A 25,836-nucleotide genomic window follows, 5' to 3' on the forward strand; every position below is an offset into this window, starting at 1 on the left:
AGGGGATTGGTAGTGTCTCTGGAGTGCTGGGACGCAGGTTTGATCCCTGGTCCTGCACCGTGGGTTAAGGACCTGGCTTGCGGCAGCTTCAGCTAGGTCACAACTGCACTCAGATCTGAATCCTGGCCTGGGAACTCCGTATGCTGTGGGGCAGCCAAAAAAGAAAAGCAAAAACACAAAAAAACTTGCTTCAATTCCATCATTCAGGTTTCAAAGTATGCAAATAAGATCAGGAAGGTCAAATGAGATTAGCTAAAAAGATAACTTATCTGGATTCAGGTCCAATCAAAGATTCAGGTAATATTTAGAATTTCAGACCTTTTTATTCATAGGCTTACAAAATAAGAGGCAGAAAGGAGATAAAGTCTTAAGCATCCTCAAGAATCAGACCTTCCACAGGTTGGTTTTTAGTCTTAAGACAATGATTTCAGATTTTTTTTTTTTTTTTGTATTTTGTCCTTTTAGGGCCGCACCCTTGGCATATGGAGGTTCCCAGTCTAGGGGTCTAACTGGAACTGTTGCTGCTGGCCTACGCCAGAGCCACAGTAACACCAGATCAGAGCATCGTCTGCAACCTATACCACAGCTCATGGCAACGCTGGATCCTTAACCCACTGAGCAAGGCCAGGGATCTAACCCACAACCTCATGGTTCCTAGTTGGATTGTTTCCACTGTGCCACACGGGAACTCCTCAGACTTGTTGTAATAATTCTTTTTTTTGTCTTTTTGCTATTTCTTTGGGCCGCTCCCACGGCATATGGAGGTTCCCAGACTAGGGGTCGAATCGGAGCTGTAGCAACTGGCCTACGCCAGAGCCACAGCAACGCAGGATCCGAGCCGCGTCTGCAACCTACACCACAGCTCACGGCAATGCCGGTCGTTAACCCACTGAGCAAGGGCAGGGACCGAACCCGCAACGTCATGGTTCCTAGTCGGATTCGTTAACCACTGAGCCATGACGGGAACTCCAACCAAATGTTTTTTGTTTTTTTGTTTTTTGTCTTTTCTAGGGCCTCTTCCCGTGGCATATGGAGGTTCCCAGGCTAGGGGTCGAATCGGAGCTGTAGCCACCGGCCTATGCCAGAGCCACAGCAACACTGGATCCGAGCCACGTCTGCGACCTACAGCGCAGCTCACGGCAATGCCAGATCCTTAACCCACTGAGCAAGGCCAGGGATCAAACCTGCAACCTCATGGTTCCTAGTCGGATTTGTTAACCACTGAGCCATGACAGGAACTCCTAATAATTCTTTTAACTCTGGTCTACCCCACTCAAATAACTGCTTTGTATATTCTAAGATACATATCATGGGCTGCTCTTTCAATGACAAATCAAATCATATTTTTATTACTGTATTAACAAAGCCTGTGGGCTCTAAAAGAGAGCAGATGGGATGATTAACGGCAGCAGCTGTTACATCAATGTCCAGGAAATTACATGTATACCATAAATAGGTTTTAAATTTTACATGTCTCAGCTTCTCAATTCTTTAATGCCCCCTCTTTGCCTCCAACATGCAACAAAACAGTATAAAGATAAACTTAAATCAGAAAGATGCTACTGAGTTCATTAAGTGTCTACTCTGATGGTTTTGAACTAATCAAATCAATCTGATTACTAGATTGATTTTGATAAACTTTAGTAACCATTTTTAGGGTTAATTTAACTTTTCTAATCCATTATTAGATTTTGTGGGGTTTTTGATTCTAAGAGTAGTTCTAGTTTACAAAATGCTCAACTGTTATAAGTGTTTTACAGGTATGCTAATTTTATCCCACAATGATGATGGAGGTTATTATTATTATTACTCACATTTAACAAGTGAGGAAACTCTAATGTGTAATTAAGTACTTTGCCCAAGGTTAAGCCAGCAAGTAACGGCCTGGATTTAAATCAGCCTTCAAAACAAAGCTCACTTTCTTAATTACTTTGTTCTTCAGTGTTGTTCCTTAATATACAGAAGCAACTACAATCACTTATCCTCTCACACTGGCTCACAACTAAAGCAATTATTAGAGTATCATTTGTACTAATGGCTACTTAACAAGGCATTTACAGCCCAACTAGTGAGGCATCTTGAGCCTTGGCTTCCTGGAGATTTGTATCAGGACAGGATGCTAAAAAAATAAATAAATAAATAAATAAAAATCTCAATAAAAATAATTTGGCCTTCGGAGTTCCCTCTGTGGAGCAATGGAAACGAATCTGACTAGGAACCATGAGGTTGCGGATTGGATCCCTGGCCTTGCTCAGTAGGTTAAGGATCTGGCGTTGCCTTGAGCTGTGGTGTAGGTCGCAGACATGGCTCGGATCCCGGGTTGCTGTGGCTGTGGTGTAGGCCGGCAGCTGTAGCTCCGATTCGACCCCTACTCTGGGAACCTCCATACACTGTGGGTGCAGCCCTAAACAGAAAGAAAGAAAAAAAAAAAGTTAGCTTTCTGTGGTAGAACAAGTTCTTACCCTCTTCTCCTCCTACCTGGAAATTAGGCTAAGTATTTTCACAGGAGAGAGACTGAGACAGGGAGAGGGAAGGAGGTAGGGAGAGGGAGAGAAAGTATTCATGTCCCTGGGAAGTAATATGGTGACATCCATCAAATCACAATCTCTTAAACTTATTAAGAGAACTCCAGAAAATAACTCCTCATTCTTCCAGGGTTGTTTTTGAAAAATAAACAATAATTTGCCTATGTGACCAATCACTTTCAGAGTCAGAGGCTCTATTTTCAGATGTTCAGTCTATCTCCATCTCAGCAGCTATCAACACTAGCAGTTCTCCACTGCTTATGAGAGTTATTACTGAAGGAAAAGACTAAAGATTTGTTTTATAGGGGATACAGAAAGACTAAATTAGCAAGAGTTATTTCTCAGAGTAACAGAGACTTCATTAGACAGTTTGAGCTGTTATACTACCAAATACTTTTTAAGCTGCAGCTAGGGACTTAATTCCTAAATGCAGTACAGGGAAAATTCTAATGATTGTCACAAAAGATACTGCCAAGAAACTTAATCTTTTTCTTCTTCTTTTTATTTGGCCACAACACAGCATGCGGAAGTCCAGGGATAGAACATGAGCCACAGTAGGGACCCGAGTTGCTGCATTGACAATGCCTGATCCTAAACCCACTGTGCCACCAGGGAACTCGGAAACTTAACCTTTTCTGACATAAATGAGACAAACTTTTTCAGACACATACTTGCATAAAGAACATAAAGCTCTTTTAGTCACTCCTATATTAAGTAGCTACTATGAAGATAAGCATTACCCAAGATGGAAAGATACATAAATCCAGACCTAACACTGAAGAAATTTTCAACCTGCAACTAACTGGATCAAGTGTTCTTATGAATCAATGTTCTTATAAAACAGCCCAAAACATCTCTACTGGTTCCAGAACTGACTACTTATATCCATATTCCACATAGAAAGATTAGTTTTTCCCAATATCTTAACTTTTTCTAGAAACCCGGATATTACTATGAGAAACCCCATTTTCATCTTGAATTTACAGATTCGCTCCCACTAAGGCTTTAGGCATTTTAACATATTCCTTTAAAAGGGACAAAGCTTTCTGTCTATGTAGTGATTAAACCGGCAGGGCCTTTTTTTTCAACCGACCTCTGGCAAGATTTTCCTAGACATCAAAGGAGTCGGCCTAACTCTCATAAACTAAGATCCAGAAAGGGCCTTTAGTAATTACCGGTGAAGTACTGAGCTAAGGAAAGGATCTGTGGGCGGGCCACTATCCTGGGCCATTCTAGATAACATTATTCATCCCTGGAACAGTAAGGCAAGGAAAAGGAAAGTCTGCACCCCTTTTCTTTATCTTGACCTATTAAATCAGCACGGAAGGAAACCACCAGCAAAACAGCCCCGGGGGTTCGTGGGGTCACCACAAAGCAAGGCCAAATGCCTGCCTTGGCAGCTCTTCGCTGTCAGGGACCTCGGCAGAGAAGCCACCACACCCCTCATTCCTCACCGTCCACCCAGCGTCCAGGAAGCCAGGGCTCACGTCTCTGCGCTCATCCGGACCCAAGCCATGACTACTGTCACCAACACAAGGTCTCGCCGGGCCCACTCTGCCCAGCCTTCCCGGCACTCGCTTAGCCTTTCCTTTTGGGGCGCCCGCCCGCCTGCCCCGAAGGGGGCGAACTTACGGCCGCCGCGGCGCCGGTGAAAATATCCTCCCCCTCGGTGTCACTGTCCCCCGCCTCGGGTTCCGACCCCCCTGTCGCCCCCTCGAACTCCGGTTCCAGGCTGGGGAAGGGGGGAGGGAGTCTTTCCGAAGCGCTACAGCCACCACCACCCGACGCCATCTTCCTCCACCCGCGGCGGAAGCCGCAACAACAACTTTATGGAGAGATAGTGCCGCGAGCAAAGCGTTCCAGCAGAGCGGAGGCGGGATGGCAGCCACCAGCCCTGCGGGACACACAGGGCGGGGAAAAGGGGCGGGGCGTACTCGCTCGGGGCGGGGTGGGGGCCGGCTCGCAGCTCCTGTCCAGCCAATCCAAGCCCTGGATCGCGACCCCGCACTCTTAACCTAGGGAGCAGAGGAGCAAGAGAGGAGGAGCTAGGGGCCGCTCAGGTTCCTGTGGCTCTTTGTGCTTTATCTAATAGACTTCTTAAGGAGATGAAAAAAGTCTGAAAACCTCTACCAGCCACCAACTCATGCCAAGCGCAGCGGCTTCAAAGACATTTAATAAGTATTTTTGGTTGAGGTCTCAACATATGCAGTCAATTTTCGCCATTTATTCTCTTGACATTTAGTTAGTTCATTCAAGAAATAAATATTGAGCATCTACTCTGTGCCTCGCACCCTGCTATGCGTTTCACATATAAAAATAAAGCTCCTTCTGCCCACCAGGCGCTTGAGGGAGACGGGCATGTAAATTAACAATTCAATACGATCAGTGCTATAATGTGCTGTGGGAGCATAGTAAGAGATCATCAATTCTGCCTGGAGAAGTCAGGACGCCTCAAAGAGGTGAGACTTCAGTGGGCTAAGTTTGGTCGCAAGGAAGTTAGGATTATCCTCACAACTGCTGTGGAGTAAGTGGAGTGGAACAGATGACAGGGGAATTATTAAACTCTGAACCAAATTTTCCTGCGGCCTAAACTATTCACTATTATCTGGTGGGCTTAAAGTCTAAATCAGCTATATAAGATTTTATCTTTAAAGATAAATAGGATATGTTATCATGGGATAACTCAGCAAGAAATCCTGACCTTCCTCTCAATAGAGATGATACTAAACTTGGCATCAACTTTGACAAAAGGTTTAGTTTGTTTGTAACTGCAAATCTCTCAGCATCAGGTGTTGGCTCCCTCACAGGTCTGTGAGCTGCTTAAGGGCGGGAGTCCTGTCCCATCTTGTATCCTCCGCGTCTATAGACTAAGTCTGGCAAATTAAGTATCTAATAAACGTTTGAGACTTGATTGGAAGGATGGATGGATAAAATTAATACCATCAACCTTGTTACTGGCATCATCACAGCCACCAATACCAAAGGGCTTAGAACGTTCTTTTTAGGATTGCGATCTCTAATGTCACTGTGAGACACACCGGACACAGGGGAAAGCTCTCTCGTTCTAAGTTGTCTTCGAGGGAAACTGGCAGAAATATTCAGGGGGTATTGGGAGTTGTGCTGGCCTGAGTTCCTATGAGACAAAACCAAAAAGGAACCCCCTCCACGCCTAACCATCCAAGTACACGTCCTTTCACTGCAACGGAAACTCACTTCCGGCCTGACTAGTCGTTAAGAAAACTTTGGCTGGAAGCGACACTCTCTCGGAGAAATAACGGTAGGGAGTCTCCGTGTAGACGTCCTCCAGCACTAGAAATCAAGATTTCCTTTTCCCTACCTCTTCAGTATTCATCCTTAGCTTATCCAAGCGCTGAGTGAGGCATTTTGTAATGGGTAACAAAACGTTACCTCCCTCCCGACCCCCCCACCGTGGGAAACTACAGTTCCCATAATGCAGCTCTCCGTCTTCCGAAGAAAACGCCCATACGTCCCAGCACACAACGCGCTTCACGTGCCTCTAGGGATTTCCCCCCCCCCCGCCCGCCCCTCCTGTCCGCCAAAGCCGAGCAAAGTATGCTGGGGTTTGTAGTCCGTGCAGCCTTTTTCCCTAGATCCTTCGCGCTACTCCGTCCAGTCCCGCCTAGTCTCTGCTGCCCAGGACCTTTTAGGCTTGTCTTGGCCCCTTTGAAGATCAGGAAGTTGATAAATTGTGAAGCTCGCTGTTGAAAGACGGTGGCTCGGGTGGGACAGTCGCCAGGGATGGCGGAGCGTGAGAATGGAGCGGGTGTCCGGGCTGCTTTCCAGGACGCTGAACAGAGTCCTGTGGCTCTCCGGCCTCTTTGAGCGCGGAGCTGCCCGGCAGCCCCGGATCATGGAAGAGAAAGCGCTAGAGGTTTATGGTAAATAATTTTACCGAGGGCAGTGTTTGGCGGTATATATGGAGGCGGGGGTAACTTGGGCCTCACCTGAGAGTGGGAGTGGTTTTTGCCGGATTTCTGGGAGCATGGAAAGCTTTTTCTCCCGGGTCCCAAGTTTTTCGGGCATGTGGTCTTTATAAGGTTCTTCCTAAACCTAGGGCAAGTCGAACCCTGAGTCTCAAATGCTTCAATTTTCTTGTCTGCCTCACGTTCTAGTGGCCATCTCAAGACATCTGGGCAGAGCAGGAGTCTAGGATGCTTGGTTAGGAAGCAAAGCTGGCCTGATTGCATGACTTGAGCTTCCTATCTCCAGCCCCTGGACACACAATCCTGCCACCGCCGAGGGCATTGCTGGGTGGAGTTGAGGACTAGCTCAAGGTCACAGCTACTCTTTTCTGCATAGGCAATAGCCAGAGGTTCCTGAGAGCCTAGCCTTGAACTTTAAGTTTTGTTGTTGTTGTTTTTGTTTTTTTTCCACACAGCTAAGCCTGGAATGCAAAAACAAAAGAAGAACAAAAAAGCAAACCACACACAGAGTTTTAGATGTAGATGCAGGTAGACTCTTTTCAAACCCTGGAACCGTCTTCACTGTACAGATGAGGAAACAAAGGTTTAGAGTGGTTAAGCAACTACTTGGAGGCCACATTGACTCCATGGAAACACCAAAACCAAAGTTTTGGTTAAGGAAACACCAAAAACCAATCACTAAGTTTGGAATCTTCTGATTCCAAACTTAGTGCACTTTTGCTTTATGACTTACCTTTTTTGGGGATTTTCTAGTATTGTGTTTGAAAACTAAAAAGACTGGTCTAACTTTCGGCAATTCCTGGTAACCAGGGTAAAACTGCAAGAATGCAAATATGCAGGTAAGGATTATAGACCAGTAGAAAGAAGCCAGGGATGTTAAAGACATTTGGAGCTAATCTAGTTTACCTATTGCTAGAGGCAGGACTTAACCCCAATGAGGAGATAATTATGAATGGAATGATCTCCACAAGGCAGATGGACACATTCCTGTCCTGTCAGATCTCTATCTCCAGCATCTAGGGACAACAGGGCACTGGTGATACAACTTTGAAAGAGAGTTTTTGTCCTCACACTTTTGTTGAGGGGAGCCTTTATAAATGCAAAAATGTAACTTAAAAATCATATGCAAAAGAAGGCCAAAGACTGTACGAGAGATACAGAAATTCAGAGGAAGGAGAGACTTTAAGGAGACACTTGGTAGTTTCAGTTGTGGCACAGTGGAAAAGAACCTGACTACTATTCATGAGGATGCAGGTTCCAGCCCTGGCGTTGCTCAGTGGGTTAAAGATCCAGGATTGTCGAGCTGTGGTGTAGGTCACAGACGAGGTTCGGATCTGGCCTTGCTGTGGCTGTGGCGTAGACCAGTGGCTACAGCTCCGATTTGACCCCTAGCCTGGGAACCTCCATATGCCGAGGGTGCAGCCCTAAAAAAAAAAAAAAAAAGACAAAAAAAAAAAAAAAAAAAAAGGAGTCACTTGAATTGGGCCTTGAAGGATTGGTAGGATCTGGACATATAAAGAGTATATGGAGTTCCTGTCATGGCAGAGGGGAAATGAATCCCATTAGGAACCGGGAGGTTGTGGGTTCAATCCCTGGCCGTGCATAGTGGGTGAAGCATTCGATGTTGCTGTGAGATGTGGTGTAGGTTGCAGACGTGGCTCGGATCCAACATTGCTGTGGCTGTGTAGGAACCTCCATATGCCGTGGGTGCGGCCCCCCAAAAAAAAAGAGAGAAGAAAAAGTGGAGGCCATGCTAAGCAGAGGAAACTGGAGCAAAATTATGGAAGTGAGACAATAACTTGTTTAGCGAATGACAGGCAGGGTTTGTGGTTAAAAGTCAAGGTCTGGTCAAAACTTATGCATAGCAGATTGGAATTGGGTGCTGAAAGTTTAAATATAAACTAAAATTTTTTTTTTTTTTTTGGCTTTTTTGGGGGCCACACCCGAGGCATATGGAAATTCCCAGGCTAGGGGTTTCACTGGAGCTACAGCTGCTGGCCTACACCACAGCCATAGCAACACAGGATCCTAGCGGTGTCTGCGACCTACACCACAGCTCACAGCAATGCCAGATCCCTAACCCACCGAACCAGGCCAGGGATCGAACCACATCCTCAAGGATCCTAGTCAGGTTTGTTACCCCTGAGCTAGGACGGAAACTCCCTGAAGAATTTAATATTAGTTCAAAGCCATAGAAGAATTTTAGTCAAAAAGGAGTAAGTAATATTAGGAGAGCAACATTGCTTTCTTTCTAAAGAAATAAATCCAGATCAATAGAAAAGTAGAGAATTTTAAAGGGGTGAAATTTAATTTCAGGATTACGTAGCATATAAACAATATAGTTCAGCTTGTATGCACGAGCCTTACAGAAAAAACGCCTAAGATAAGGGGGAGCAAATTCCCTTTCAGAAAATGGTTTCCCTGAGCCCACGTTTCACAGCCTTGGCTGTGAAGCCTCTTTTTCTGCCTAAATTTCAAATTCTGTTTCTAGTCAAGTGATAAGCCCAGGAGTTGCTGGGGAGAAGGTTAAGAGTTTGATTCATTTGTTTTTCCCAACTGGATTTCTGATTACAGGGGTGCTGTAAATAATAGAACAAAACCTTAGGCCTGAGAACATCAAGTCCCTCCTATATGAACTCCCTCTGCTTTTTTTTTTTTTTTTTTGTCTCACCATTTCTCTTTGCCTTTCTTCTTTTCCATCTTTTTCTACAACCTCAGAGTAAGAAGGAAATCTTTTCCTCTCTAAGGCTGACCCAGGCTCTCACATCTTTGGTCTCATTCCTTTCTGCTTATTTCACCAGCTTCCTCCCCTTTCCTCCTTAAATTTTCAGTCTCTTTATTCAATCCTTTCCTTTGGGCTATAAAACATACTCGAGTTTCCCTTATCCTTATCATTGTTCTGGCTTTTTCTAAACCCACTGTCCTTTGTTTGCCCTTCCCTCCTTCCCTGCCTCACCCCTAGGAGTACATTTTCAGTTCCTTTTCCTCTCCCCTTTTGTAAACTGGCTTCTGCTTTCACCTCTCTACTAAAGTGCTTTCCCGTCGTGCCTCAGTGGTTAACGAATCCCACTAGGAAGCATGAGGTTGCGGGTTCCATCCCTGGCCTTGCTCAGTGGGTTAAGGATCTGCTGTTGCCGTGAGGTGTGGTGTAGGTCGCAGACACCCCTAGGATCCTGCGTTGCTATGGCTGTGGCCCAGGCCGGCGGCTACAGGTCCAATTAGACCCCTAGCCTGGGAACCTCCATATACCTCAGGAGCGGCCCCAAAAAGGGCAAAAGGACCAACAAATAAATAAATAAATAAAAGTGCTTTCTTACAGGTGACCTCCCGAGTAACAAATCAGAGACCTCCTTTATCTTACCTTAACCTGAATTTTCTGCATCACTTGATGTTAACCATCCCCTCTTCCCTTTTCTGCTTCTTTTTGCTTTTCTTCCTCCTTCTATTCCCTAAATTAGGTGCTTCCCATGGGTCTGTCCTTGGATTTCTTTCTTTTTACATTAGTCATTCTCTACCTGAGCTGCACATAAGAATAGCCTGAGGATTTTTTTTTTTTTAAAGTCTCACTGCCCAGGTCATGCTTTGAATCAATTAAATCAGAATCCCTGGGGTAGGACTCAAACACCAGCTTTTGATGTTGTTTGGAAGCATTCCTAGTGATTCCATTGTTCAGCCAAAGATGAAAACTCCCGTTCTACTCTTTGTTCTTTGTGAATCCCATGGATTCAACAGCCACTGTAGCCTTGGTTCTCTTAAACCTTATGTCACAGTTCAGTGTTTGCTGGAATGTGCCAATGGTTTGGCGCTTAAGCATCACAGAATTATAACATATAAAATTTAATCCATTTGCCTCAGCCCTCACCCAGATTTCTTCCTGTATCTCTGTTCCTTTTTTTTTTTTCTATTCTTTGTCCTCCCAGTCACTTAGACTTAATAACCTTTTCTCCCTTTCCTTGATTTCTCCTTCCAAACAGTTCTCAGTTTCTGTTGATTGTGGCTCTGAAGTGACTACTCCATCTGTCCCCCTCCTCTGTATTACTGTGGTCATGTCCCTGTTTTAGACCCAGGTTTTTTAGCTGGTATCCCTAGCTCTGCTTTTTAGTTCTGAGTCTCCCAGCTGGTGGATGAGTTTCCAGCTGACAGTGTAATGTGTCCATGTCACTCCCTTGTTCAAAACCTCTTGAGGATGTCCTTTTGCTTGAAGCTGACTCTAAAAGGCCCAAACTCTTATAACTTCGTCACTTATGCTGAGTTCCAAGCAAACTAAACTTGTTCTTTACTTTCCTTCACCTTAAAAGTCAAATATTCTTAGTTCTTGTTGTGGTGCAGCAGAAATGAATCTGACTAGGAACCATGAGGTTGCAGGTTCAATCCCTGGCCTTGCTCAGTGGGTTAAGGATCTGGCGTTGCCATGAGGTGTGGTGTAGTTCACAGATGCGGCTCAGATCCAGCGTTGCCGTGGCTGTGGTGTAGGCTGGCAGCTGTAGCTCCAATTCGACCCCTAGCCTGGGAACCAACATATGCCGTGGGTGCGGTCCTAAAAAGACAAAAGATAAAAAAAAAAAAAAAATCAAATATTGGAATGTTACTCATTTTTACGGTCTTGAGGTTCCACCTCCAAAAATCCCAATACTACCTTCTTATCCCAAAATAAAAAATAATTTCTTTCTCTTGAGATTCTATGGCACTTTCCCTGATCTCATAATCTCTCTGCAAGGTTGGGTCCAAAGAACTGGACATGAGCTAATAATAATCTAAGAAAATGGTTTTCTCAGAAAGACACCAGTAGTCAGTGGTCTGTCAGAAATTGGGGAGTGGGTGTAGTATTTGCTCAAACAAAAAGAAGTCAGTATTTGGATTAGGACTGGCAAAATTATTTGTATTTAAAAAAATATCCATATTTGGGGAGTTCCTGTTGTAGCTCAGTGGTAATGAACCCAACTTATATCCATGAGGATGTGAGTTCGATCCCTGGCCTTGCTTAGTGGGTTAAGGATCTGGCATTGCTGTGTGGCTGTGGTGTAGGCCGGTAGCTGAAGCTCCCATTTGACCCCTAGCTGGGGAACTTCATTTGCTGCAGGTGCAGACCTAAAAAAAAAAACCCAAAAAACAAAACTATCCATGTTTTAGAATAAAACCTTGTCTTTAATGATTCTTTAGATTTGATTCGAACTATCCGGGACCCAGAGAAGCCCAATACTTTAGAAGAACTGGAAGTGGTATCAGAAAGTTGTGTGGAGGTTCAGGAGATAAATGAAGAAGACTATCTGGTTATCATCAGGTTCACGCCAACAGTACCTCATTGCTCTTTGGCGACTCTTATTGGTAAGGGTTCTTTTTATATATATGTTATAAAATTCTGAATTATTCTAGTTGATATTGTCCCATAGTAACAGTTAGCATCATGTGTCACACTTTATGGTTTACAGAATATTTTCTGTAGTTCTCACATAAGCATATGAAAGAGTTAGTATTATCTTTATTTTATGGATGACAAACCTGAGGCTCAGAGACTTTAAGTGATTCTTACACCAGGAAATGATGAAACTGAGGCTCAAACTTTGGTGCCCTGACTTGAAGTGTGTTCTCCTTTAGTTACACCATGTTGCTTCTCTAAGATGTACACAATTAATGGAGCTGTGTCTGCAATTAGTGGAGGCTGCGTGTGGGCCAGCTTCTCTCCTTAGTTCTAGAGCTTGGAATGGGTGTTGTCAGACTAACACTGCTGCCCTTTCTATCTTCTCCTTTTAATTATTTTTTAAAAAATCGGAGGGCCCCCTCCCCCAGCATGTGGACATTCCCAGGCCAGGGATCAAACCCACGCCAGAGCAGTGACCCAAGCCACTGTAGTGCCAGTGCCAGATCCTTAACCCTCTCTCCCCAGGAGAGCTCCTCCAACTTTTCCTTTTAGCTGTTCTGTTGGCTTCTATGTAGTATGGGCAGAAATCCTGGTGGTGAAACTGACAGAATTAATGGCCTGAACCTAGCCAGAACACAGATTGGGACTTGAACCCACGTGCCGGGACTCGAACCCGGCCTAAACCCAAATTGAGACCTGAACCCACGGTTTTAAATTAGAATCAATCACCCTGTGTCTGGACGCACTGAGGTTCAGGTTCTTCATGTTTCCACGGAGAAGGAATTAAGCAAGAGACAAAGTGATAGGCAAGAAATAGATTTATTAAGATAGGACACTTGTGGGAGATGCAAGCAGGCAGGCACGGAAGCTCTGCCCTGAGGAGCCGATGGGCTACAGTTTTTATCATCCAGGGGGAGTGGGGGTTAGAAAAGACTGCCTCTTCCTTTCTGGGAGTACTGTCTCCTTGGTATCCGCTAAGGTGTGTATTCAAATCCGCAGAAAGGTAGTCCTCAAACTCCTGCCCTTGGTCTGAATTTGAATGCGGGCCTCATCCCATCCCCCACCCAAAGTTCTGGGGCAATTCTCAAGGCTCCACTAATGAAGCAGAGCTGGCTTATGCTGATGGATTTTTTGAGCAGTTTATTAACTTACAGTTATCTCCCAATGTCCCCCTAAGTTTCCCTCATTATCTGTGGTCCTTTATTGGGATCTCTAAAACAACCTGTGCCTACGTCATCCCTGTCAGTGGGAGGGTATTTTTTTAACTTGTTTTCTTTTTGAGAGGCTGCATTCCCAATATTTTGGATTAGTTATCAGTAAGATATACGGGAGATTTTTTTTTTAATTTTTTATTTTTCTAGGGCTGCACCACAGGCATGTGAATGTTCCTAGAATAGGGGTTGAATGGGAGCTGTAGCTGTGGGCCTATGCCACAGCCATGGCAATGCCAGATTTGAGCCGCATCTTCGACCTACACCACAGCTACGGCAATGCCAGATCCTCAACCCACTGAGTGAGGCCAGGGATAAACCTGCATCCTCATGCATACTAATCAGATTTGTTTCTGCCGAGCCACTGTTAGGGAAGCTGCCCAGCAGCCCTGTGCCGCAGCATATCAGCTCTAGCAACAGCTCTGTGGTTGTAGTGTACTAGCTCCAGCAGCTCTGTGGCTGCAGTTTATCAGCTCTTTTACCTGGTGAGAAATGAAGCGAGCACTCAGTGAGAGTTGGAAAACTCAGGTTTATCATGCTGGCAGGCTCAGAGATCGCTCTCCGGATTCTGAGCCCCGAAGAAGGGTTTCACAAGGCTTTTATGGGCTAGCTCTTCCAGGTCTGTGCTTGGTGGACTGGAGTGAGGTCAGGCAAGGTAGTAGATGTGGAAGCAAGTTTACAGAGGCAGATGCATGGGGGAGGGGTGGTTAGGGGCAGTTGTCTGGACTTTGCTTAGTCATCATGGCTGGAGTCTCTCCTTTCTACCTTTTTATCAGGACATTTTTCTCCTACACCACAACAGGAACTCCACAATAGATATTTTTGAACATATACTTTACTAAAAAGAAAGTAAAGGAAGTTTATTTCAAACCAAATGTTCATCAATAGGGAATCAATTAAATAATTCAGTGGTGATGTATATTAACAGTGGAATACTATGAAGCTATAAAAAGAATGAAGAAGTTCTCTACTAATATGGAAAGATCACTAAGATACTGTTAGAAAATAAAAGCAAGTATAATATTGCTACATTTGTGTAAAAAGCAAAAATGTTCATTTATATTTTATTGCATATGCATAAAGAAAATATAAGAAATGAATAGCGGAGTTCCCGTCATGGCGCAGTGGTTAACGAATCCGACTAGGAACCATGAGGTTGCGGGTTCGGTCCCTGCCCTTGCTAAGGGGGTTAACGATCCGGCGTTGCCCTGAGCTGTGGTGTAGGTTGCAGACGCGGCTCGGATCCCGCGTTGCTGTGGCTCTGGCATAGGCCGGTGGCTACAGCTCCGACTAGACCCCTAGCCTGGGAACCTCCATATGCCGCGGGAGCGGCCCAAGAAATAGCAACAACAACAACAACAAAAAGACAAAAGACAAAAAAAAAAAAAAAAAAAAAAAAAAAAAAAAAAAAAAAAAAAAAAAAAAAAAGAAATGAATAGCTGTGAAAGTGTGTGGGCATTACTGATGGTGGGAACTGGTCAGGTGGGGAATGGAGTGAGAGGGGTACTTTATACATATATATGTTTTTTTGTTTTTGTTTTTGTTTTGTCTTTTTGCCATTTCTTGGGCCGCTCCTGCGGCATATGGAGGTTCCCGGGCTAGGGGTCAAATTGGAGCTGTAGCTGCCAGCCTACGCCAGAGCCACAGCAACACAGGATCTGAGCCGCGTCTTCGACCTACACCACAGCTCAGGCAACACCGGAACCTTGAACCACTGAGCAAGGGCAGGGACCGAACCCGCAACCTCATGGTTCCTAGTCGGATTCGTTAACCCGCCACGACAGGAACTCCCTATATGTATTTTTGAATGCATGTTTATTTTTGGTCTTTGGACAATTTCTAAATCAACAGATACTCAATGTACCGCTGCTATTCTGATGTTTTAAAATATTTTTGTGCGTAATTCCTTGAATAAACCATTACCCTACTCAAAGAATCTAAAGCAAATTGATTTTTCAAAAAATGGATTTAGTTTTTTAAATTATAAAAGTAACATGTTGGTTGGCAATAATTTTGAAACTCCTCTAAAGTATGAAGAAGAAAAATTTTTAAAGTTGCCTTAGGAATGTGTGTTGCAGGTTAAAAGTCTAGCTCTTTTAGCTCTGTCACTTTGTGGCCTTGGGCAAATTACTTAACATTTCTGAGCCTGTTTCCTTATCTGTAAAATAGTGATAACAAGGGTAAGTACTGAGTTATAAGAGTTAAGTAATAGAAAGCATGAAATAAGTGAGGTATATTTTTAAATTTCTCCTTAAATATTATTCTTTAATTGTATGGACATACAGGTTATGTGCTAATCATATTGATACGTCATCATTTTTATAACCATTTAGACTGCTTCTAGCCTTCCACAGTTGTAAATAATATGCTGAACAACTTTATACATAAATATTTTTGTTTATCTCTAGTTGTTGCTTCAGGATAAATTCCTGTAAGTGGAATTATTGTGTCATATGGTATAAATATTTTTAAGTCTCTGGATGTGTGTTAGTGAATCCTTATTAAAAAGTCTAAGGGGGAAGGGGGAGGAAGTGGGATGGATGGGAAGTTTGACTTTAGTAGATGCAAACTATGACATTTAGAATTGATAAGCAGTGAGGTCCTATTGTATAGCACAGGGAACTATATCCAGTCTCTTGGGATAGAGCATGATGGAAGATAGTATGAGAAAAAGAATGTATACATATGTATGACTGGGTCACTATGCTGTACAACAGAAATTGACCAACACTGTAAATCAACTATAATAAAAATAAAATAAAGTTTATATTCTTTGACCTAGGAATTAAGGAAATAATTCCCTAGAAGAAAATAATAGCATGCACAAAGCATTTATGATACATTTGAGAGAAACATTTGTGATATATCTGTGAGAAATGTATGGCAAGGCTTGAATGATAAGTTGAATTTGTATTATGATTGCAGTTATAAAAAACTATGTGAACAAAGCTTGAGAGAGCACATGGAGTAAAATGAACTGTATCCAAAGGTGTCAAGATTAGATTATGGTTGACATTTCAGATTTGTATACTTGAATAGTTTTGTCACCTTTCTTGGCCGTTTTGATATGGGTCTCAGTTAAGACTTGGCTTTTTAGAAGGTAGTATAGTAGTGTATCATAGTAATGGTGTTTAATCAGCCTGACTGGAAAAGCTCAATGAATAGAGACCTCTTTTGGCTGATGTATTAGGAGGCATGTCCTTTGAGTAGGTAGTACTAAGCAGGGGAAAGCACCAGAGGAGGAGGTCCACCCTGATTGCTTGGGTTGTCACCTCTTAAGGACCCTGGTGACTCATTACAAAGACTAAAAAGACTCAAACGGGGTGGGTGATTACCAGTTGATAATCTTTTGTGTTGACTTAGGCAAGACTGGCTGAAGGCAAATGTGGTCCTTGTAAAGGCCATAAATTTAGCTTCCAGTTCTGCCATGTGATGTGATCAGCTTTATGACGTTGAACAAATCACTTATCTTGGTTCCTGGCTGAAAAAAAAAATGATAAAATAGTAGTAGTTAACATGTATTGGGTACTTATTATGTGTTAACTACTGTTTTAAGCATTCTATATAACAATTCATTGACTCCTTATAACAACTTTTATGTATAGTGTACTATTATAATGTGTTTTACAGATGAGGTAACTGAAACTCTGAGAGATTAAGTAACTTGCCCAAGGTCACACAGCTACTATGTAGTGGAGCCACTTTTTTTTTTTTTTTTTCCTTTTGTCTTTTTTGCTATTTCTTGGGCAGCTCCTGTGGCATATGGAGGTTCCCAGGCTAGGGGTCGAATCGGAGCTGTAGCCACCGGCCTATGCCAGAGCCACAGCAACGTGGGATCCGAGCTGCATCTGCAACCTACTCCACAGCTCACAGCAACGCCAGATCCTTAACCCACTGAGCAGGGTCAGGGACCGAACCCGCAACCTCATGGTTCCTAGTCGGATTCGTTAACCACTGCGCCACGACGGGAACTCCTGGAGCCACTTTTGAACCCAAATATCTGTCTCAGTTATGCTATACTGCCTATCTTGAGGATGCTGATACTCAAGGAAACACTTTGTGAACTGCAGAACAGTTATTATTTACTTTATGGGTAAAATACCTACCAAAAGTGACTAGAACATATCAGCATGCTCAGGTGGAACACAGGTAACAAATTAGGGAGACAATATGGGAGCAGAGAAGGAAAACAGTCCAGATAAGCTTTAAGGTAGATTATATATTTTCTTTAGAGTTCTCTAATTTTTTTTATGGAATTACTGTGTTCTAGACTTTAAGATAGGTCCTGTCTCATTGTAACTTATCTATTCCTTTCTCCTTTTCTGAAATTTTTCAAGTGATTCTGTTAAAAAACCTAATGGTAATGGTACTTAGAAAACCAAAGCAAATGAATTTCATAACTTCCCTAGAGATAGGTAGTCTAGTAATTATGTTTTGCTGTGTTGAGATGATTTGGAGATTTATTATTTTTTGATTTATTTATTTTTTGTCTTTTTGCCGTTTCTTGGGCCACTCCCGCTGCATCTGGAGGTTCCCAGGCTAGGGGTCTAATTGGAGCTGTAGCTGCCAGCCTACGCCAGAGCCACAGCAACGCAGGATCCAAGCCGCATCTGTGACCTACACCACAGCTCACGGCAATGCCGGATCCTTAACCCACTGAGCAAGGGCAGGGACCGAACCGCAACCTCATGGTTCCTAGTCGGATTCATTAACCACTGAGCCACGACGGGAACTCCTGTTATTGCTTTATTTAAATTTTATTTTTAATTATTGTTTTTTTGTTGTTATTGTCTTTTGTCTTTTCAGGGGTGCACACATGGCATATGGAAGTTCCCAGGCTAGGGGTCAATTCGGAGCTACAGCTGCCTGCCTACGCCACAGCCACAACCACGTCAGATCTGGGTCGAGTCTGCGACCCACACCACAGTTCACGGCTTTGTTTTTAAGGTCTGCATCTGGGACATATGGAAGTTCCCAGGTTAGGGGTCGAATCAGAGCTGCAGCTGCAGGCCTATGCCATAGCCACAGCAATGCAGGTTCCTTAACCCACTGAGCAAGGCCAGGGACCAAACCCACAACCTCATGGTTCCTAGTCAGATTTGTTTTCACTGCACCACGATGGGAACTCCTATTGTTTATTTTTAATTAAACAAAATACTAAGAAAATGTTCTGTAGCATAACAGTGTGCTGTAGTATGACAAGCCCTTATTTATTACTTGGGAAAGGAAATTAATTGCTCCAAATAAAAGACTGCAAAGTCAGGGAACTAGAGATTCATTTTGATTATGTTTTTCAAAAACTTCTTGCTGAAATAGTCTTTTCATAATAAGAGAAATTTGATTTCTCTTCTGCGTCTGAGTGTAGGTTTAGTTGAAATTGTATTCCTTATTTTGTTGTGTGGGAAAAGTAGAAAATTGGTACTAAGGCTCTGTTCCAAGCTGACTTAATTTTTCATGGGAGTTTCAACTGGAAAAAAAAATATTATTGAACTATGACTTGGCATTGGGGTGATAAACTGAACTTCAGAGGAGCTTGTTTTAGGGAAACAACTCTATTTGTGCCTCGTAGGTATAGAGGATTCCAAATTTGAAAGATTGCTTGTGGTCCTTTTTAAGTGGCTCTTGCTTAAAGTTTTTCCATGGCCTGGCCTCTTGTAGACATTCAACACATTTTATTGAGTGAATTGACCTTGGATGGAAGGCAAATTGATGTAGTAGAAAGGATTTGGATTTTGCAGTGGTTTGGGATACCAGTCCCTACTCTGTCACTTAACTAGGTCATTGATCTCGGACAAGTTACATTGTGACTTTGGGTTTCATAATTTGTAGAATGGGGTTGGCAGTACCTAGCTCACTGGATTATTACTAAGAATTTGTTAAGATTGTACCTATGTATTAAAAGTGCTAGTCTCAGTGGAGGTGTACATTGTATTGAGCCTGAGCTGTTTTCAGCCTCTGTTTTGTATGAGACACCTAGATAGAACTGTGTGCTTTTTAAGAACCAGTAAGAAGAGGCTTATTCTTATTGGGGCATTTTTTTTTTATCCCTCCACAGGGCTGTGTTTAAGGGTAAAACTTCAGCGGTGTTTACCATTTAAACATAAGGTAAGGAAGACTATTTTTGTTGTTTTATAACAGCTTTGTTGAGTTTTGATTAATATATCATACAGTCATCTATTTATTTATTTGGCTATACATATGGAATGTGGAAGTTCCTGGGCAAAGGATTAAGCCCGCACCACAGCAGTGACCCCAAGCCACAGCAGTGACAACACCGGATCCTCAACCTGCTGAGTTATAAGGGAACTCCTGCAATCACCAATTTAAAGTATGGAATTGAATGGTTCTCAGTATATTTCACAGAATTGTGCAGTCATTACTACTATTAATTTTGGAGCATTTTCATCATCCCAGTAAAAATCCTGGGAGTCACACACTATTTCTCCCAACCCTCTCCCATTTCTAGGCAACCACCGATGTACTTTTGTTTCTATAGATTGCCTATTCTGGATGTTTCATTTAAATGGAATCATACATTTTAAAAAAAAGCAGGAGGGAAGAGTTCCTGTCATGGCTCAGTGGAAACGAATCTGACTAGCATCCATGAGGATGCAGGTTTGATCCCTGGCCTCATTCAGTGGCTTAAGGATCTGGTGTTGCCATTAGCTCTGGTGTAGGTCACAGTTGTGGCTTGGATCTGGCGTGGCTGTGGCTGTGATGTAGGCCGGCAGCTGTAGCTCCAATTGGACCCCTAGCCTGGGAACCTCCATATGCTGCAGGTACAGCCCTAAAATGACAAAAAAAAAAAAAAAAAAAGGAATTATACAATTTGTGGTCTTTTAAGACTGGCTTATTTTACTTACATAGTATTTTCAGACTCCATGTTGTAACATGTATCAGTAGTTCATTGTGTGTGTATGTGTGTGTCTTTTTGTCTTTTTAGGGCTGCACCTGCAGCATGTGGAAGTTCCCAAGCTAAGGGTTGAATCAGAGCTGCAGCTGCCAGCCTATGCCACAGTCACAGCAACCTAGGATCTGAGCCATGTCTTTCACCTACACCACAGCTCACAGCAACCTCAGATCCTTAACCCATTGAGCGAGGCCAGAGATTGAGCCTGCATCCTCATGGATACTGGTGGGGTTGGTTTCCGCTGAGCCACAACAGGAACTCCCAGTAGTTCATTCTTTTTTTTGCTTTTTACTGTTCCACTGTGTGAATGTATCACATTTTATTTGTTTGTTTTATTAGCTGGTGAACATTTGGATTGTTTCTGTTTTTTGAATAGAAAAATGAATAATGAATAATGTTGCTGTAAACATTTGTGAGCAAGCGTTTGTGGGGGCATATGTTTTAATTTCTCTTCCGCCTAGGAGTGGGTTTGCTGGATCCTGTGATGACTCTATATTTAACCTTTTGAAGAACTGCCAGGTTGTTTTTTTGGCCATTCTACCATTTTACATTTCTGCTAGCATTCTGTGAGGGTTCTGATTTTTCCACATCCTTTCTACTTACTAAGATTTTGTCTTATATTGTATTATAGCTATCAGTAGGATGTGTGAAGTGATATTCCACTGTTTTGATTTGCTTTTCCCTGATGGCTAATAATGTTTAATGTTTTTCCAGGCAAAACTTAAAAGCAGGTAAGAGCCACTTAAAAAGGGCCATAGGAAGCCTCTTAAATTTAGAGTCTTCAATGCACCAAACCAACTATTTGGTTACCTTGAGGTATATTTTGCATAGAAATAGCAGGGGAAATGCTTAACTCTCCTTTATTTACCATTTTCCAGCATAGCGAGTCATGTGTAATTTTAAACCAAAGTGAATGAGTATGGAATGATTTTATACCTATTATTTTGTTGTTTAGAATAAGAGTTAGTGTTACGCCATTAGGGAATTTACATGGTGTTTTGTCTTTTAAAGAAAACAGGACTAGATGATCTTTAAGGTATCATTTAGCTATGATAGGCTGATTGTTTTCCCTCATAAAAACATTTATCTCAGAAGGAAGGAAGTAAATGAGAATTAGATTACATGCTCCAGTGTTCTCTGGAGAGTAGACATGTCTTTATCATGATAGCATGATTTATTTACCTTAAGATTGGCAATAAATTTTGTGGGTTTGTCTCAAAAGCTCTGGTTCTTGGAGGTAGGTTGGCTAATTGGAGGGAGTGAGTGTGGCAGGACCAGGAGGGATAGCTTAACCAGTATTGTGCTTGATAATAAGTTTATCAAGATAGGAAGTTCCCTGGTGGTGCAGCAGATTAAGGATCTGGTATTGTCATTGCTGGGGCATGGGTTCCATCCTGGGCCCCAGAATTTCCACATGTTGTGGTTGTGGCTAAAAAAAAAAAAATCATCAAGATAATAGTAGAAGGAAAAGGAGGATAGTGAAAAGTATATATTGTGATCCCATTTTTGTGAAGTAAGCAATAAAAAGAAACTTCCAACCTTGGGTGTGGGTGTGTGTGTGTGTGTGTGAGAGAGAGAGAGAGAGAGAGAGAGAAATCTGTTAGATTATGTGGGTATAGAGGAAATTATAGGAGAAACAAAACTATACTAGATTATTAATGTGGCTTTCTTGTGGTGGGACAGGGAGGAAGTTTAGATAACTGTTTGGGGAGGAGAGGCAGGGTGCAGGGAAGAGATATCCAGGAGTAAAACACACATGAGATGTTTTAATGAGTTTGTGTAAAATTGTATGATTGTATTCATAAAAAAAAAATTGATGGAAATACCCCCCAGAAGATCAAAATAAAAAATCCTAATTTCATTATTTTAGAGAATGTTTTAGAGAATGTGTAGAGGATTTAAAACAACCGTCTTCATTGTTTTAGAGAAGAATGTGAAGATTTGTCCCTAAGTCTTTGATACTGGAAACAGAATTTGGGATTTCATCCCTAGACTCTTGAGTCCGTTGCACATTCCTCCTCACTCATCTTAGAATGCTCTAAATGTTTTACTTTTAATGTATTTTTTCCTAGTTGGAAATCTACATATCTGAGGGAACCCACTCAACAGAGGAAGACAGTAAGTGAATTTTGAACCATTATTAGAAAACAACTTCAGACAGTACTTGGTCTTGGTTATCAGATTATTGTCCCAGCCAAGTCTCTACTGGGGTCATTCGCAGGAAAGTACAAAATCAGTTATTAGCTCTTCTTTGAGGTGGAGAAACTCAGGCATATCTGGGAAGTAATTTTTCCAGTGGGACTCTGGGCAAAGTGGATATTAACTGGTTTAGGCCACTGGCTACACATGTATAAGGATGTCCAGCTCTAGGAACCTTGACTTACAAGCTCTCTTTTTTTTTTTTTTTTTGCCATTTCTTGGGCCGCTCCCACAGCATATGGAGGTTCCCAGGCTAGGGGTCTAATTGGAGCTGTAGCTGCCAGCCTACGCCAGAGCCACAGCAACGCAGGATCCGAGACGAGTCTGCAACCTACACCACAGCTCACGGCAACGCCGGATCGTTAACCCACTGAGCAAGGCCAGGGATGGAACCCGCAACCTCATGGTTCCTAGTCTGATTCGTTAACCACTGCGCCACGACGGGAACTCCTGACTTACAAGCTCTAAAGGAAGCTTGATTCTTCTCTTAGGTGGCAGGAGAGAGAATTGTGTACTTGAAACTGAAATCAAAGTTGTAGCAAGTAAAGCTTTAAGGAACCTTGGGAGAGGTGCTGTCTTTCTGGGTTAATGCATTTAAATGAGAGTAGGGGAGTTCCCGTCGTGGCGCAGTGGTTAACGAATCCGACTAGGAACCATGAGGTTGCGGGTTCGGTCCCTGCCCTTGCTCACTGGGTTAACGATCCGGCGTTGCCGTGAGCTGTGGTGTAGGTTGCAGACACGGCTCGGATCCCGCGTTGCTGTGGCTCTGGCGTAGGCCCGTGGCTACAGCTCCGATTCGACCCCTAGCCTGGGAACCTCCATATGCTGTGGGAGCGGCCCAAGAAATAGCAACAACAATAACAACAACAACAACAACAAAAAAAGACAAAAAAAAAAAAAATTAAATGAGAGTAAGGAGCCTTTTTTTTTTTTTTAAATAAAGAATATCTGGCCTACAGAGAGAAATAAAGTGGCAACCACTTAAAAATAACAGAAGTGGAGTTCAAGAAAGCAAAAGTGGGATTATAGGGTTTTTTTTTTCTCTTTAAGTCATCCTTTCAGAATTTTTGAGTAATTAGTCAATACCAGTTTTAAGTTCTGAAGGAGTTAAATTGTGTTGACAGGCTAATAAAAATAGTGTCTGTTGCTATATATTCTATGAAAAAAAGTTCTGCTAACTTTTGCCTGTCTGTTTTGCAGTCAACAAGCAGATAAATGACAAAGAGCGAGTGGCAGCTGCAATGGAGAACCCCAACTTAAGGGAAATCGTGGAACAGTGTGTCCTTGAACCTGACTAATAGGTGTCTTAAGAGCCATTGAACTGCAGTCATTTGATATATTTGTTTAAACTCTTTGTAAAATGTAAAAGTCTCATGTTTATTACATAGGTTATTTGTACCTCAGTATTTTTTAAAAGGATGATTTCCAAGCAGGACTTAATTATAAGGTAGTACCTAGTTTGTTCAGTGTCTAACATTCTCAGGATTTGTAACACTTAAATGATCAGACAGAAAATATTTTCTAGTTAATTATGTGTAAGATAAGTTGCTATTTTTCTGATGCCCATTCTGATACAACTGCTTTTCATGTCAAATATTTACTGCCCATATGTATTCAATTTAAATCATTACTCTGTAAAATAAATAAAGATGATTCTTGTACATATCTTAGAATATTTCTATTGAATTGTAAATTTCATTGTAAATATCAACAGTAAAAAATCTCCAAAGCTTTATTTTCTGATTACTATGTAGAATCGGAGATAGGAGAACAGGAGTTCCCCGTTGTGGCTCAGTGGTTAACTAATCTGACTAGCGACCATGAGGTGGTAGGTTGGATCCCTGGCCTTGCTCAGTGGATTAAGGATCCGGCATTGCCGTGAGCCATGGTGTAGGTCAAAGACACGGCTTGGATCTGGCATTGCTGTGGCTCTGGCGTAGGCTGTGGCTACAGCTCTGATTAGACTCTTAGCCTGGGAACCTCCACATGCTGCAGGTGTGGCCCTAGAAAAGGCAAAAAAAAAAAAAAAGAGAGAGAGAACAAAAAGAACCCTTAAGATCAGGCCTAGGCTCTACCTTCCTTCAAGAAAAGCCCTGGAACCCATTTATAGATAAGGAACAAATGTGAAAGCACCAGAGGATGTAATTTAGAAGATGAAGAAGTTCCCAAAGAAATTTTGATTAAGCCAATCTAAATTTATGGTCTTGTCTTTACTTGTACTTTGTTCAGTTTGTTTTAGAGGCTAATGGGCATTTGATGTATAACAGAGTGTCACAGGGAGGCTCCAAGAGGCCCCCCAGTCATCCTTGATTCCTGATAATTCACGCCCTTGCATAGTTTCATATTGAACCAGAGCTGACTGCTACGACTAATAAAGAATCAGAGGTGATGGTGCGTGGCTTCTAAGGCTAAATTGTAAAAGATGTTGCTGCTTTCACCTTGGTCACTTGTGTTGCTCATTCTGCAGGAATCCAGCTGCCATGTTATGAGAACACTTAAGCAGCCTCTCCACACGGTGAGGTATTGGGGCTTGCCACCAAAGACAAGCACCAACTTGCAAACCATGTGAGGGAACCATGTTGGAAGCCATCTTCCAGCCTTAGTCAGGCTGACCTCTTGACTGGAACCTCACTAGACCCTCAGCTGGAACTATCTAGCCAAGCCATTCCTGAATTCCTGACCCAGAGAAGCTGTGAGTTATACGTGTTTATTGTTTACACCCCTGTGTTTTAGTGTAATTTGCTATGCAGCAATAAGTAACTAATACACAAGTTATTAGAATGGAACTCTTTTTTTTTTTTTTTTTCTTTTTAGGCCCACACCCATAGCATATGGAAGTTCCCAGACTAGGGGTCCCATTGGAGCTGCAGCTGCTGGCCTACACCACAGCCACAGCAATGTTGGATCTACGCTGTGTCTTCGGCCTATACTATGGCTCATTGCAATGCCAGATCCTCAACTCACTGAGCGAGGCCAGGGATTGAATCTGCAGTCTCATGGATACTAGTCGGGTTCACTTCCACTGCACCACAATGGGAACTCCCAGAATGGAATTTTTCTACCTCAAATTTAATTGAGGATGCTAAGGTAAAAACATGAGAACTTGAGCCATGGCTCTTGAAACCCTTTATCTACTTCAAGAATATAAATTTAGAGAGCAGAGAGGATTCAGAAGATTGATGAAGAGATTGCTTTGAATAAATCTGTTGCTATGCTGAGTTCAACCCCCGTTTTGGTGGAAGGATGAGGATGTGACACCTACCTCCATCTGCTGAGGGGAATTTCAAGGGGACAACTCAAGAGAATTTGGAAATGGATCCTCTGCAGTGGCGAGACCTAGGAAAGTAGGACCCAACTCAGGCCTGAGAAAGCAAGTAAAGTGGGCTGAAGGCTTGGGCCTGATCCTGCCCAGGAAATCTAAAAGGTGAGAAAAAGCCAATGCTGTCCACTTTGATGACAGCCCTGGGGGCAAGGGATGCATGAATGTTTCTCATGGACCATGCTCTGGAGTCATGTTTGACATTGTCCAACAGGTCATCAGCAGGGCCAAGGAAACCTCGCAGAAAGGGTCTGGACCTGTATTGCCTGGTGTCCAGGGCCTGAGGAGGGAGGACAACAAATGAGCAGACAGTATGAAGGTGCATCCGCCAGGGTCAAAGGGGGCAGCAGGAATGTCTGGTAAGCTTAC

General features: G+C 42.8%; 2 protein-coding genes across 3 annotated transcripts in view; one reads left to right on the top strand and one right to left on the bottom strand.

Annotated features, from left to right (window-relative positions):
- Nucleotides 1-4,432, bottom strand: part of SNX1 (sorting nexin 1) — a 45,967-nt gene extending 41,535 nt beyond the window's left edge. Inside the window, exon 1 of the mRNA XM_021093910.1 lies at nucleotides 4,158-4,432. Coding sequence (XP_020949569.1) covers nucleotides 4,158-4,316 — 159 coding nt within the window. The 5' untranslated portion in view covers nucleotides 4,317-4,432. The remainder of the gene's footprint in view (nucleotides 1-4,157) is intronic.
- FAM96A (family with sequence similarity 96 member A) lies at nucleotides 6,130-23,818 on the top strand. 2 transcript variants are annotated; one of them, XM_021093917.1, is made up of 5 exons: nucleotides 6,130-6,424; nucleotides 11,630-11,794; nucleotides 19,095-19,144; nucleotides 22,022-22,067; nucleotides 23,349-23,818. In XM_021093917.1, the coding sequence occupies exons 1-5, from the start codon at nucleotides 6,301-6,303 to the stop codon at nucleotides 23,444-23,446; spliced, it is 483 nt and encodes a 160-aa protein (XP_020949576.1). In that variant the 5' UTR covers nucleotides 6,130-6,300; the 3' UTR covers nucleotides 23,447-23,818. The 2 variants fall into 2 exon arrangements, with proteins under 2 accessions (XP_020949576.1, XP_020949582.1); XM_021093923.1 differs by lacking the exon at nucleotides 19,095-19,144.

This window comes from Sus scrofa, chromosome 1 (genome assembly GCF_000003025.6).
Source record: "Sus scrofa isolate TJ Tabasco breed Duroc chromosome 1, Sscrofa11.1, whole genome shotgun sequence".
NCBI lineage: Eukaryota > Metazoa > Chordata > Mammalia > Artiodactyla > Suidae > Sus > Sus scrofa.

Excerpts from the sequence above, each read along its gene's own strand:
- FAM96A (XM_021093917.1), top strand. The coding sequence starts at position 6,301 with ATGGAGCGGGTGTCCGGGCTGCTTTCCAGGACGCTGAACAGAGTCCTG. Across the intron at positions 6,425-11,629 it reads GAAAGCGCTAGAGGTTTATG|ATTTGATTCGAACTATCCGG; the intron begins GTAAATAATTTT and ends ATGATTCTTTAG. Across the intron at positions 11,795-19,094 it reads CTCTTTGGCGACTCTTATTG|GGCTGTGTTTAAGGGTAAAA; the intron begins GTAAGGGTTCTT and ends ATCCCTCCACAG.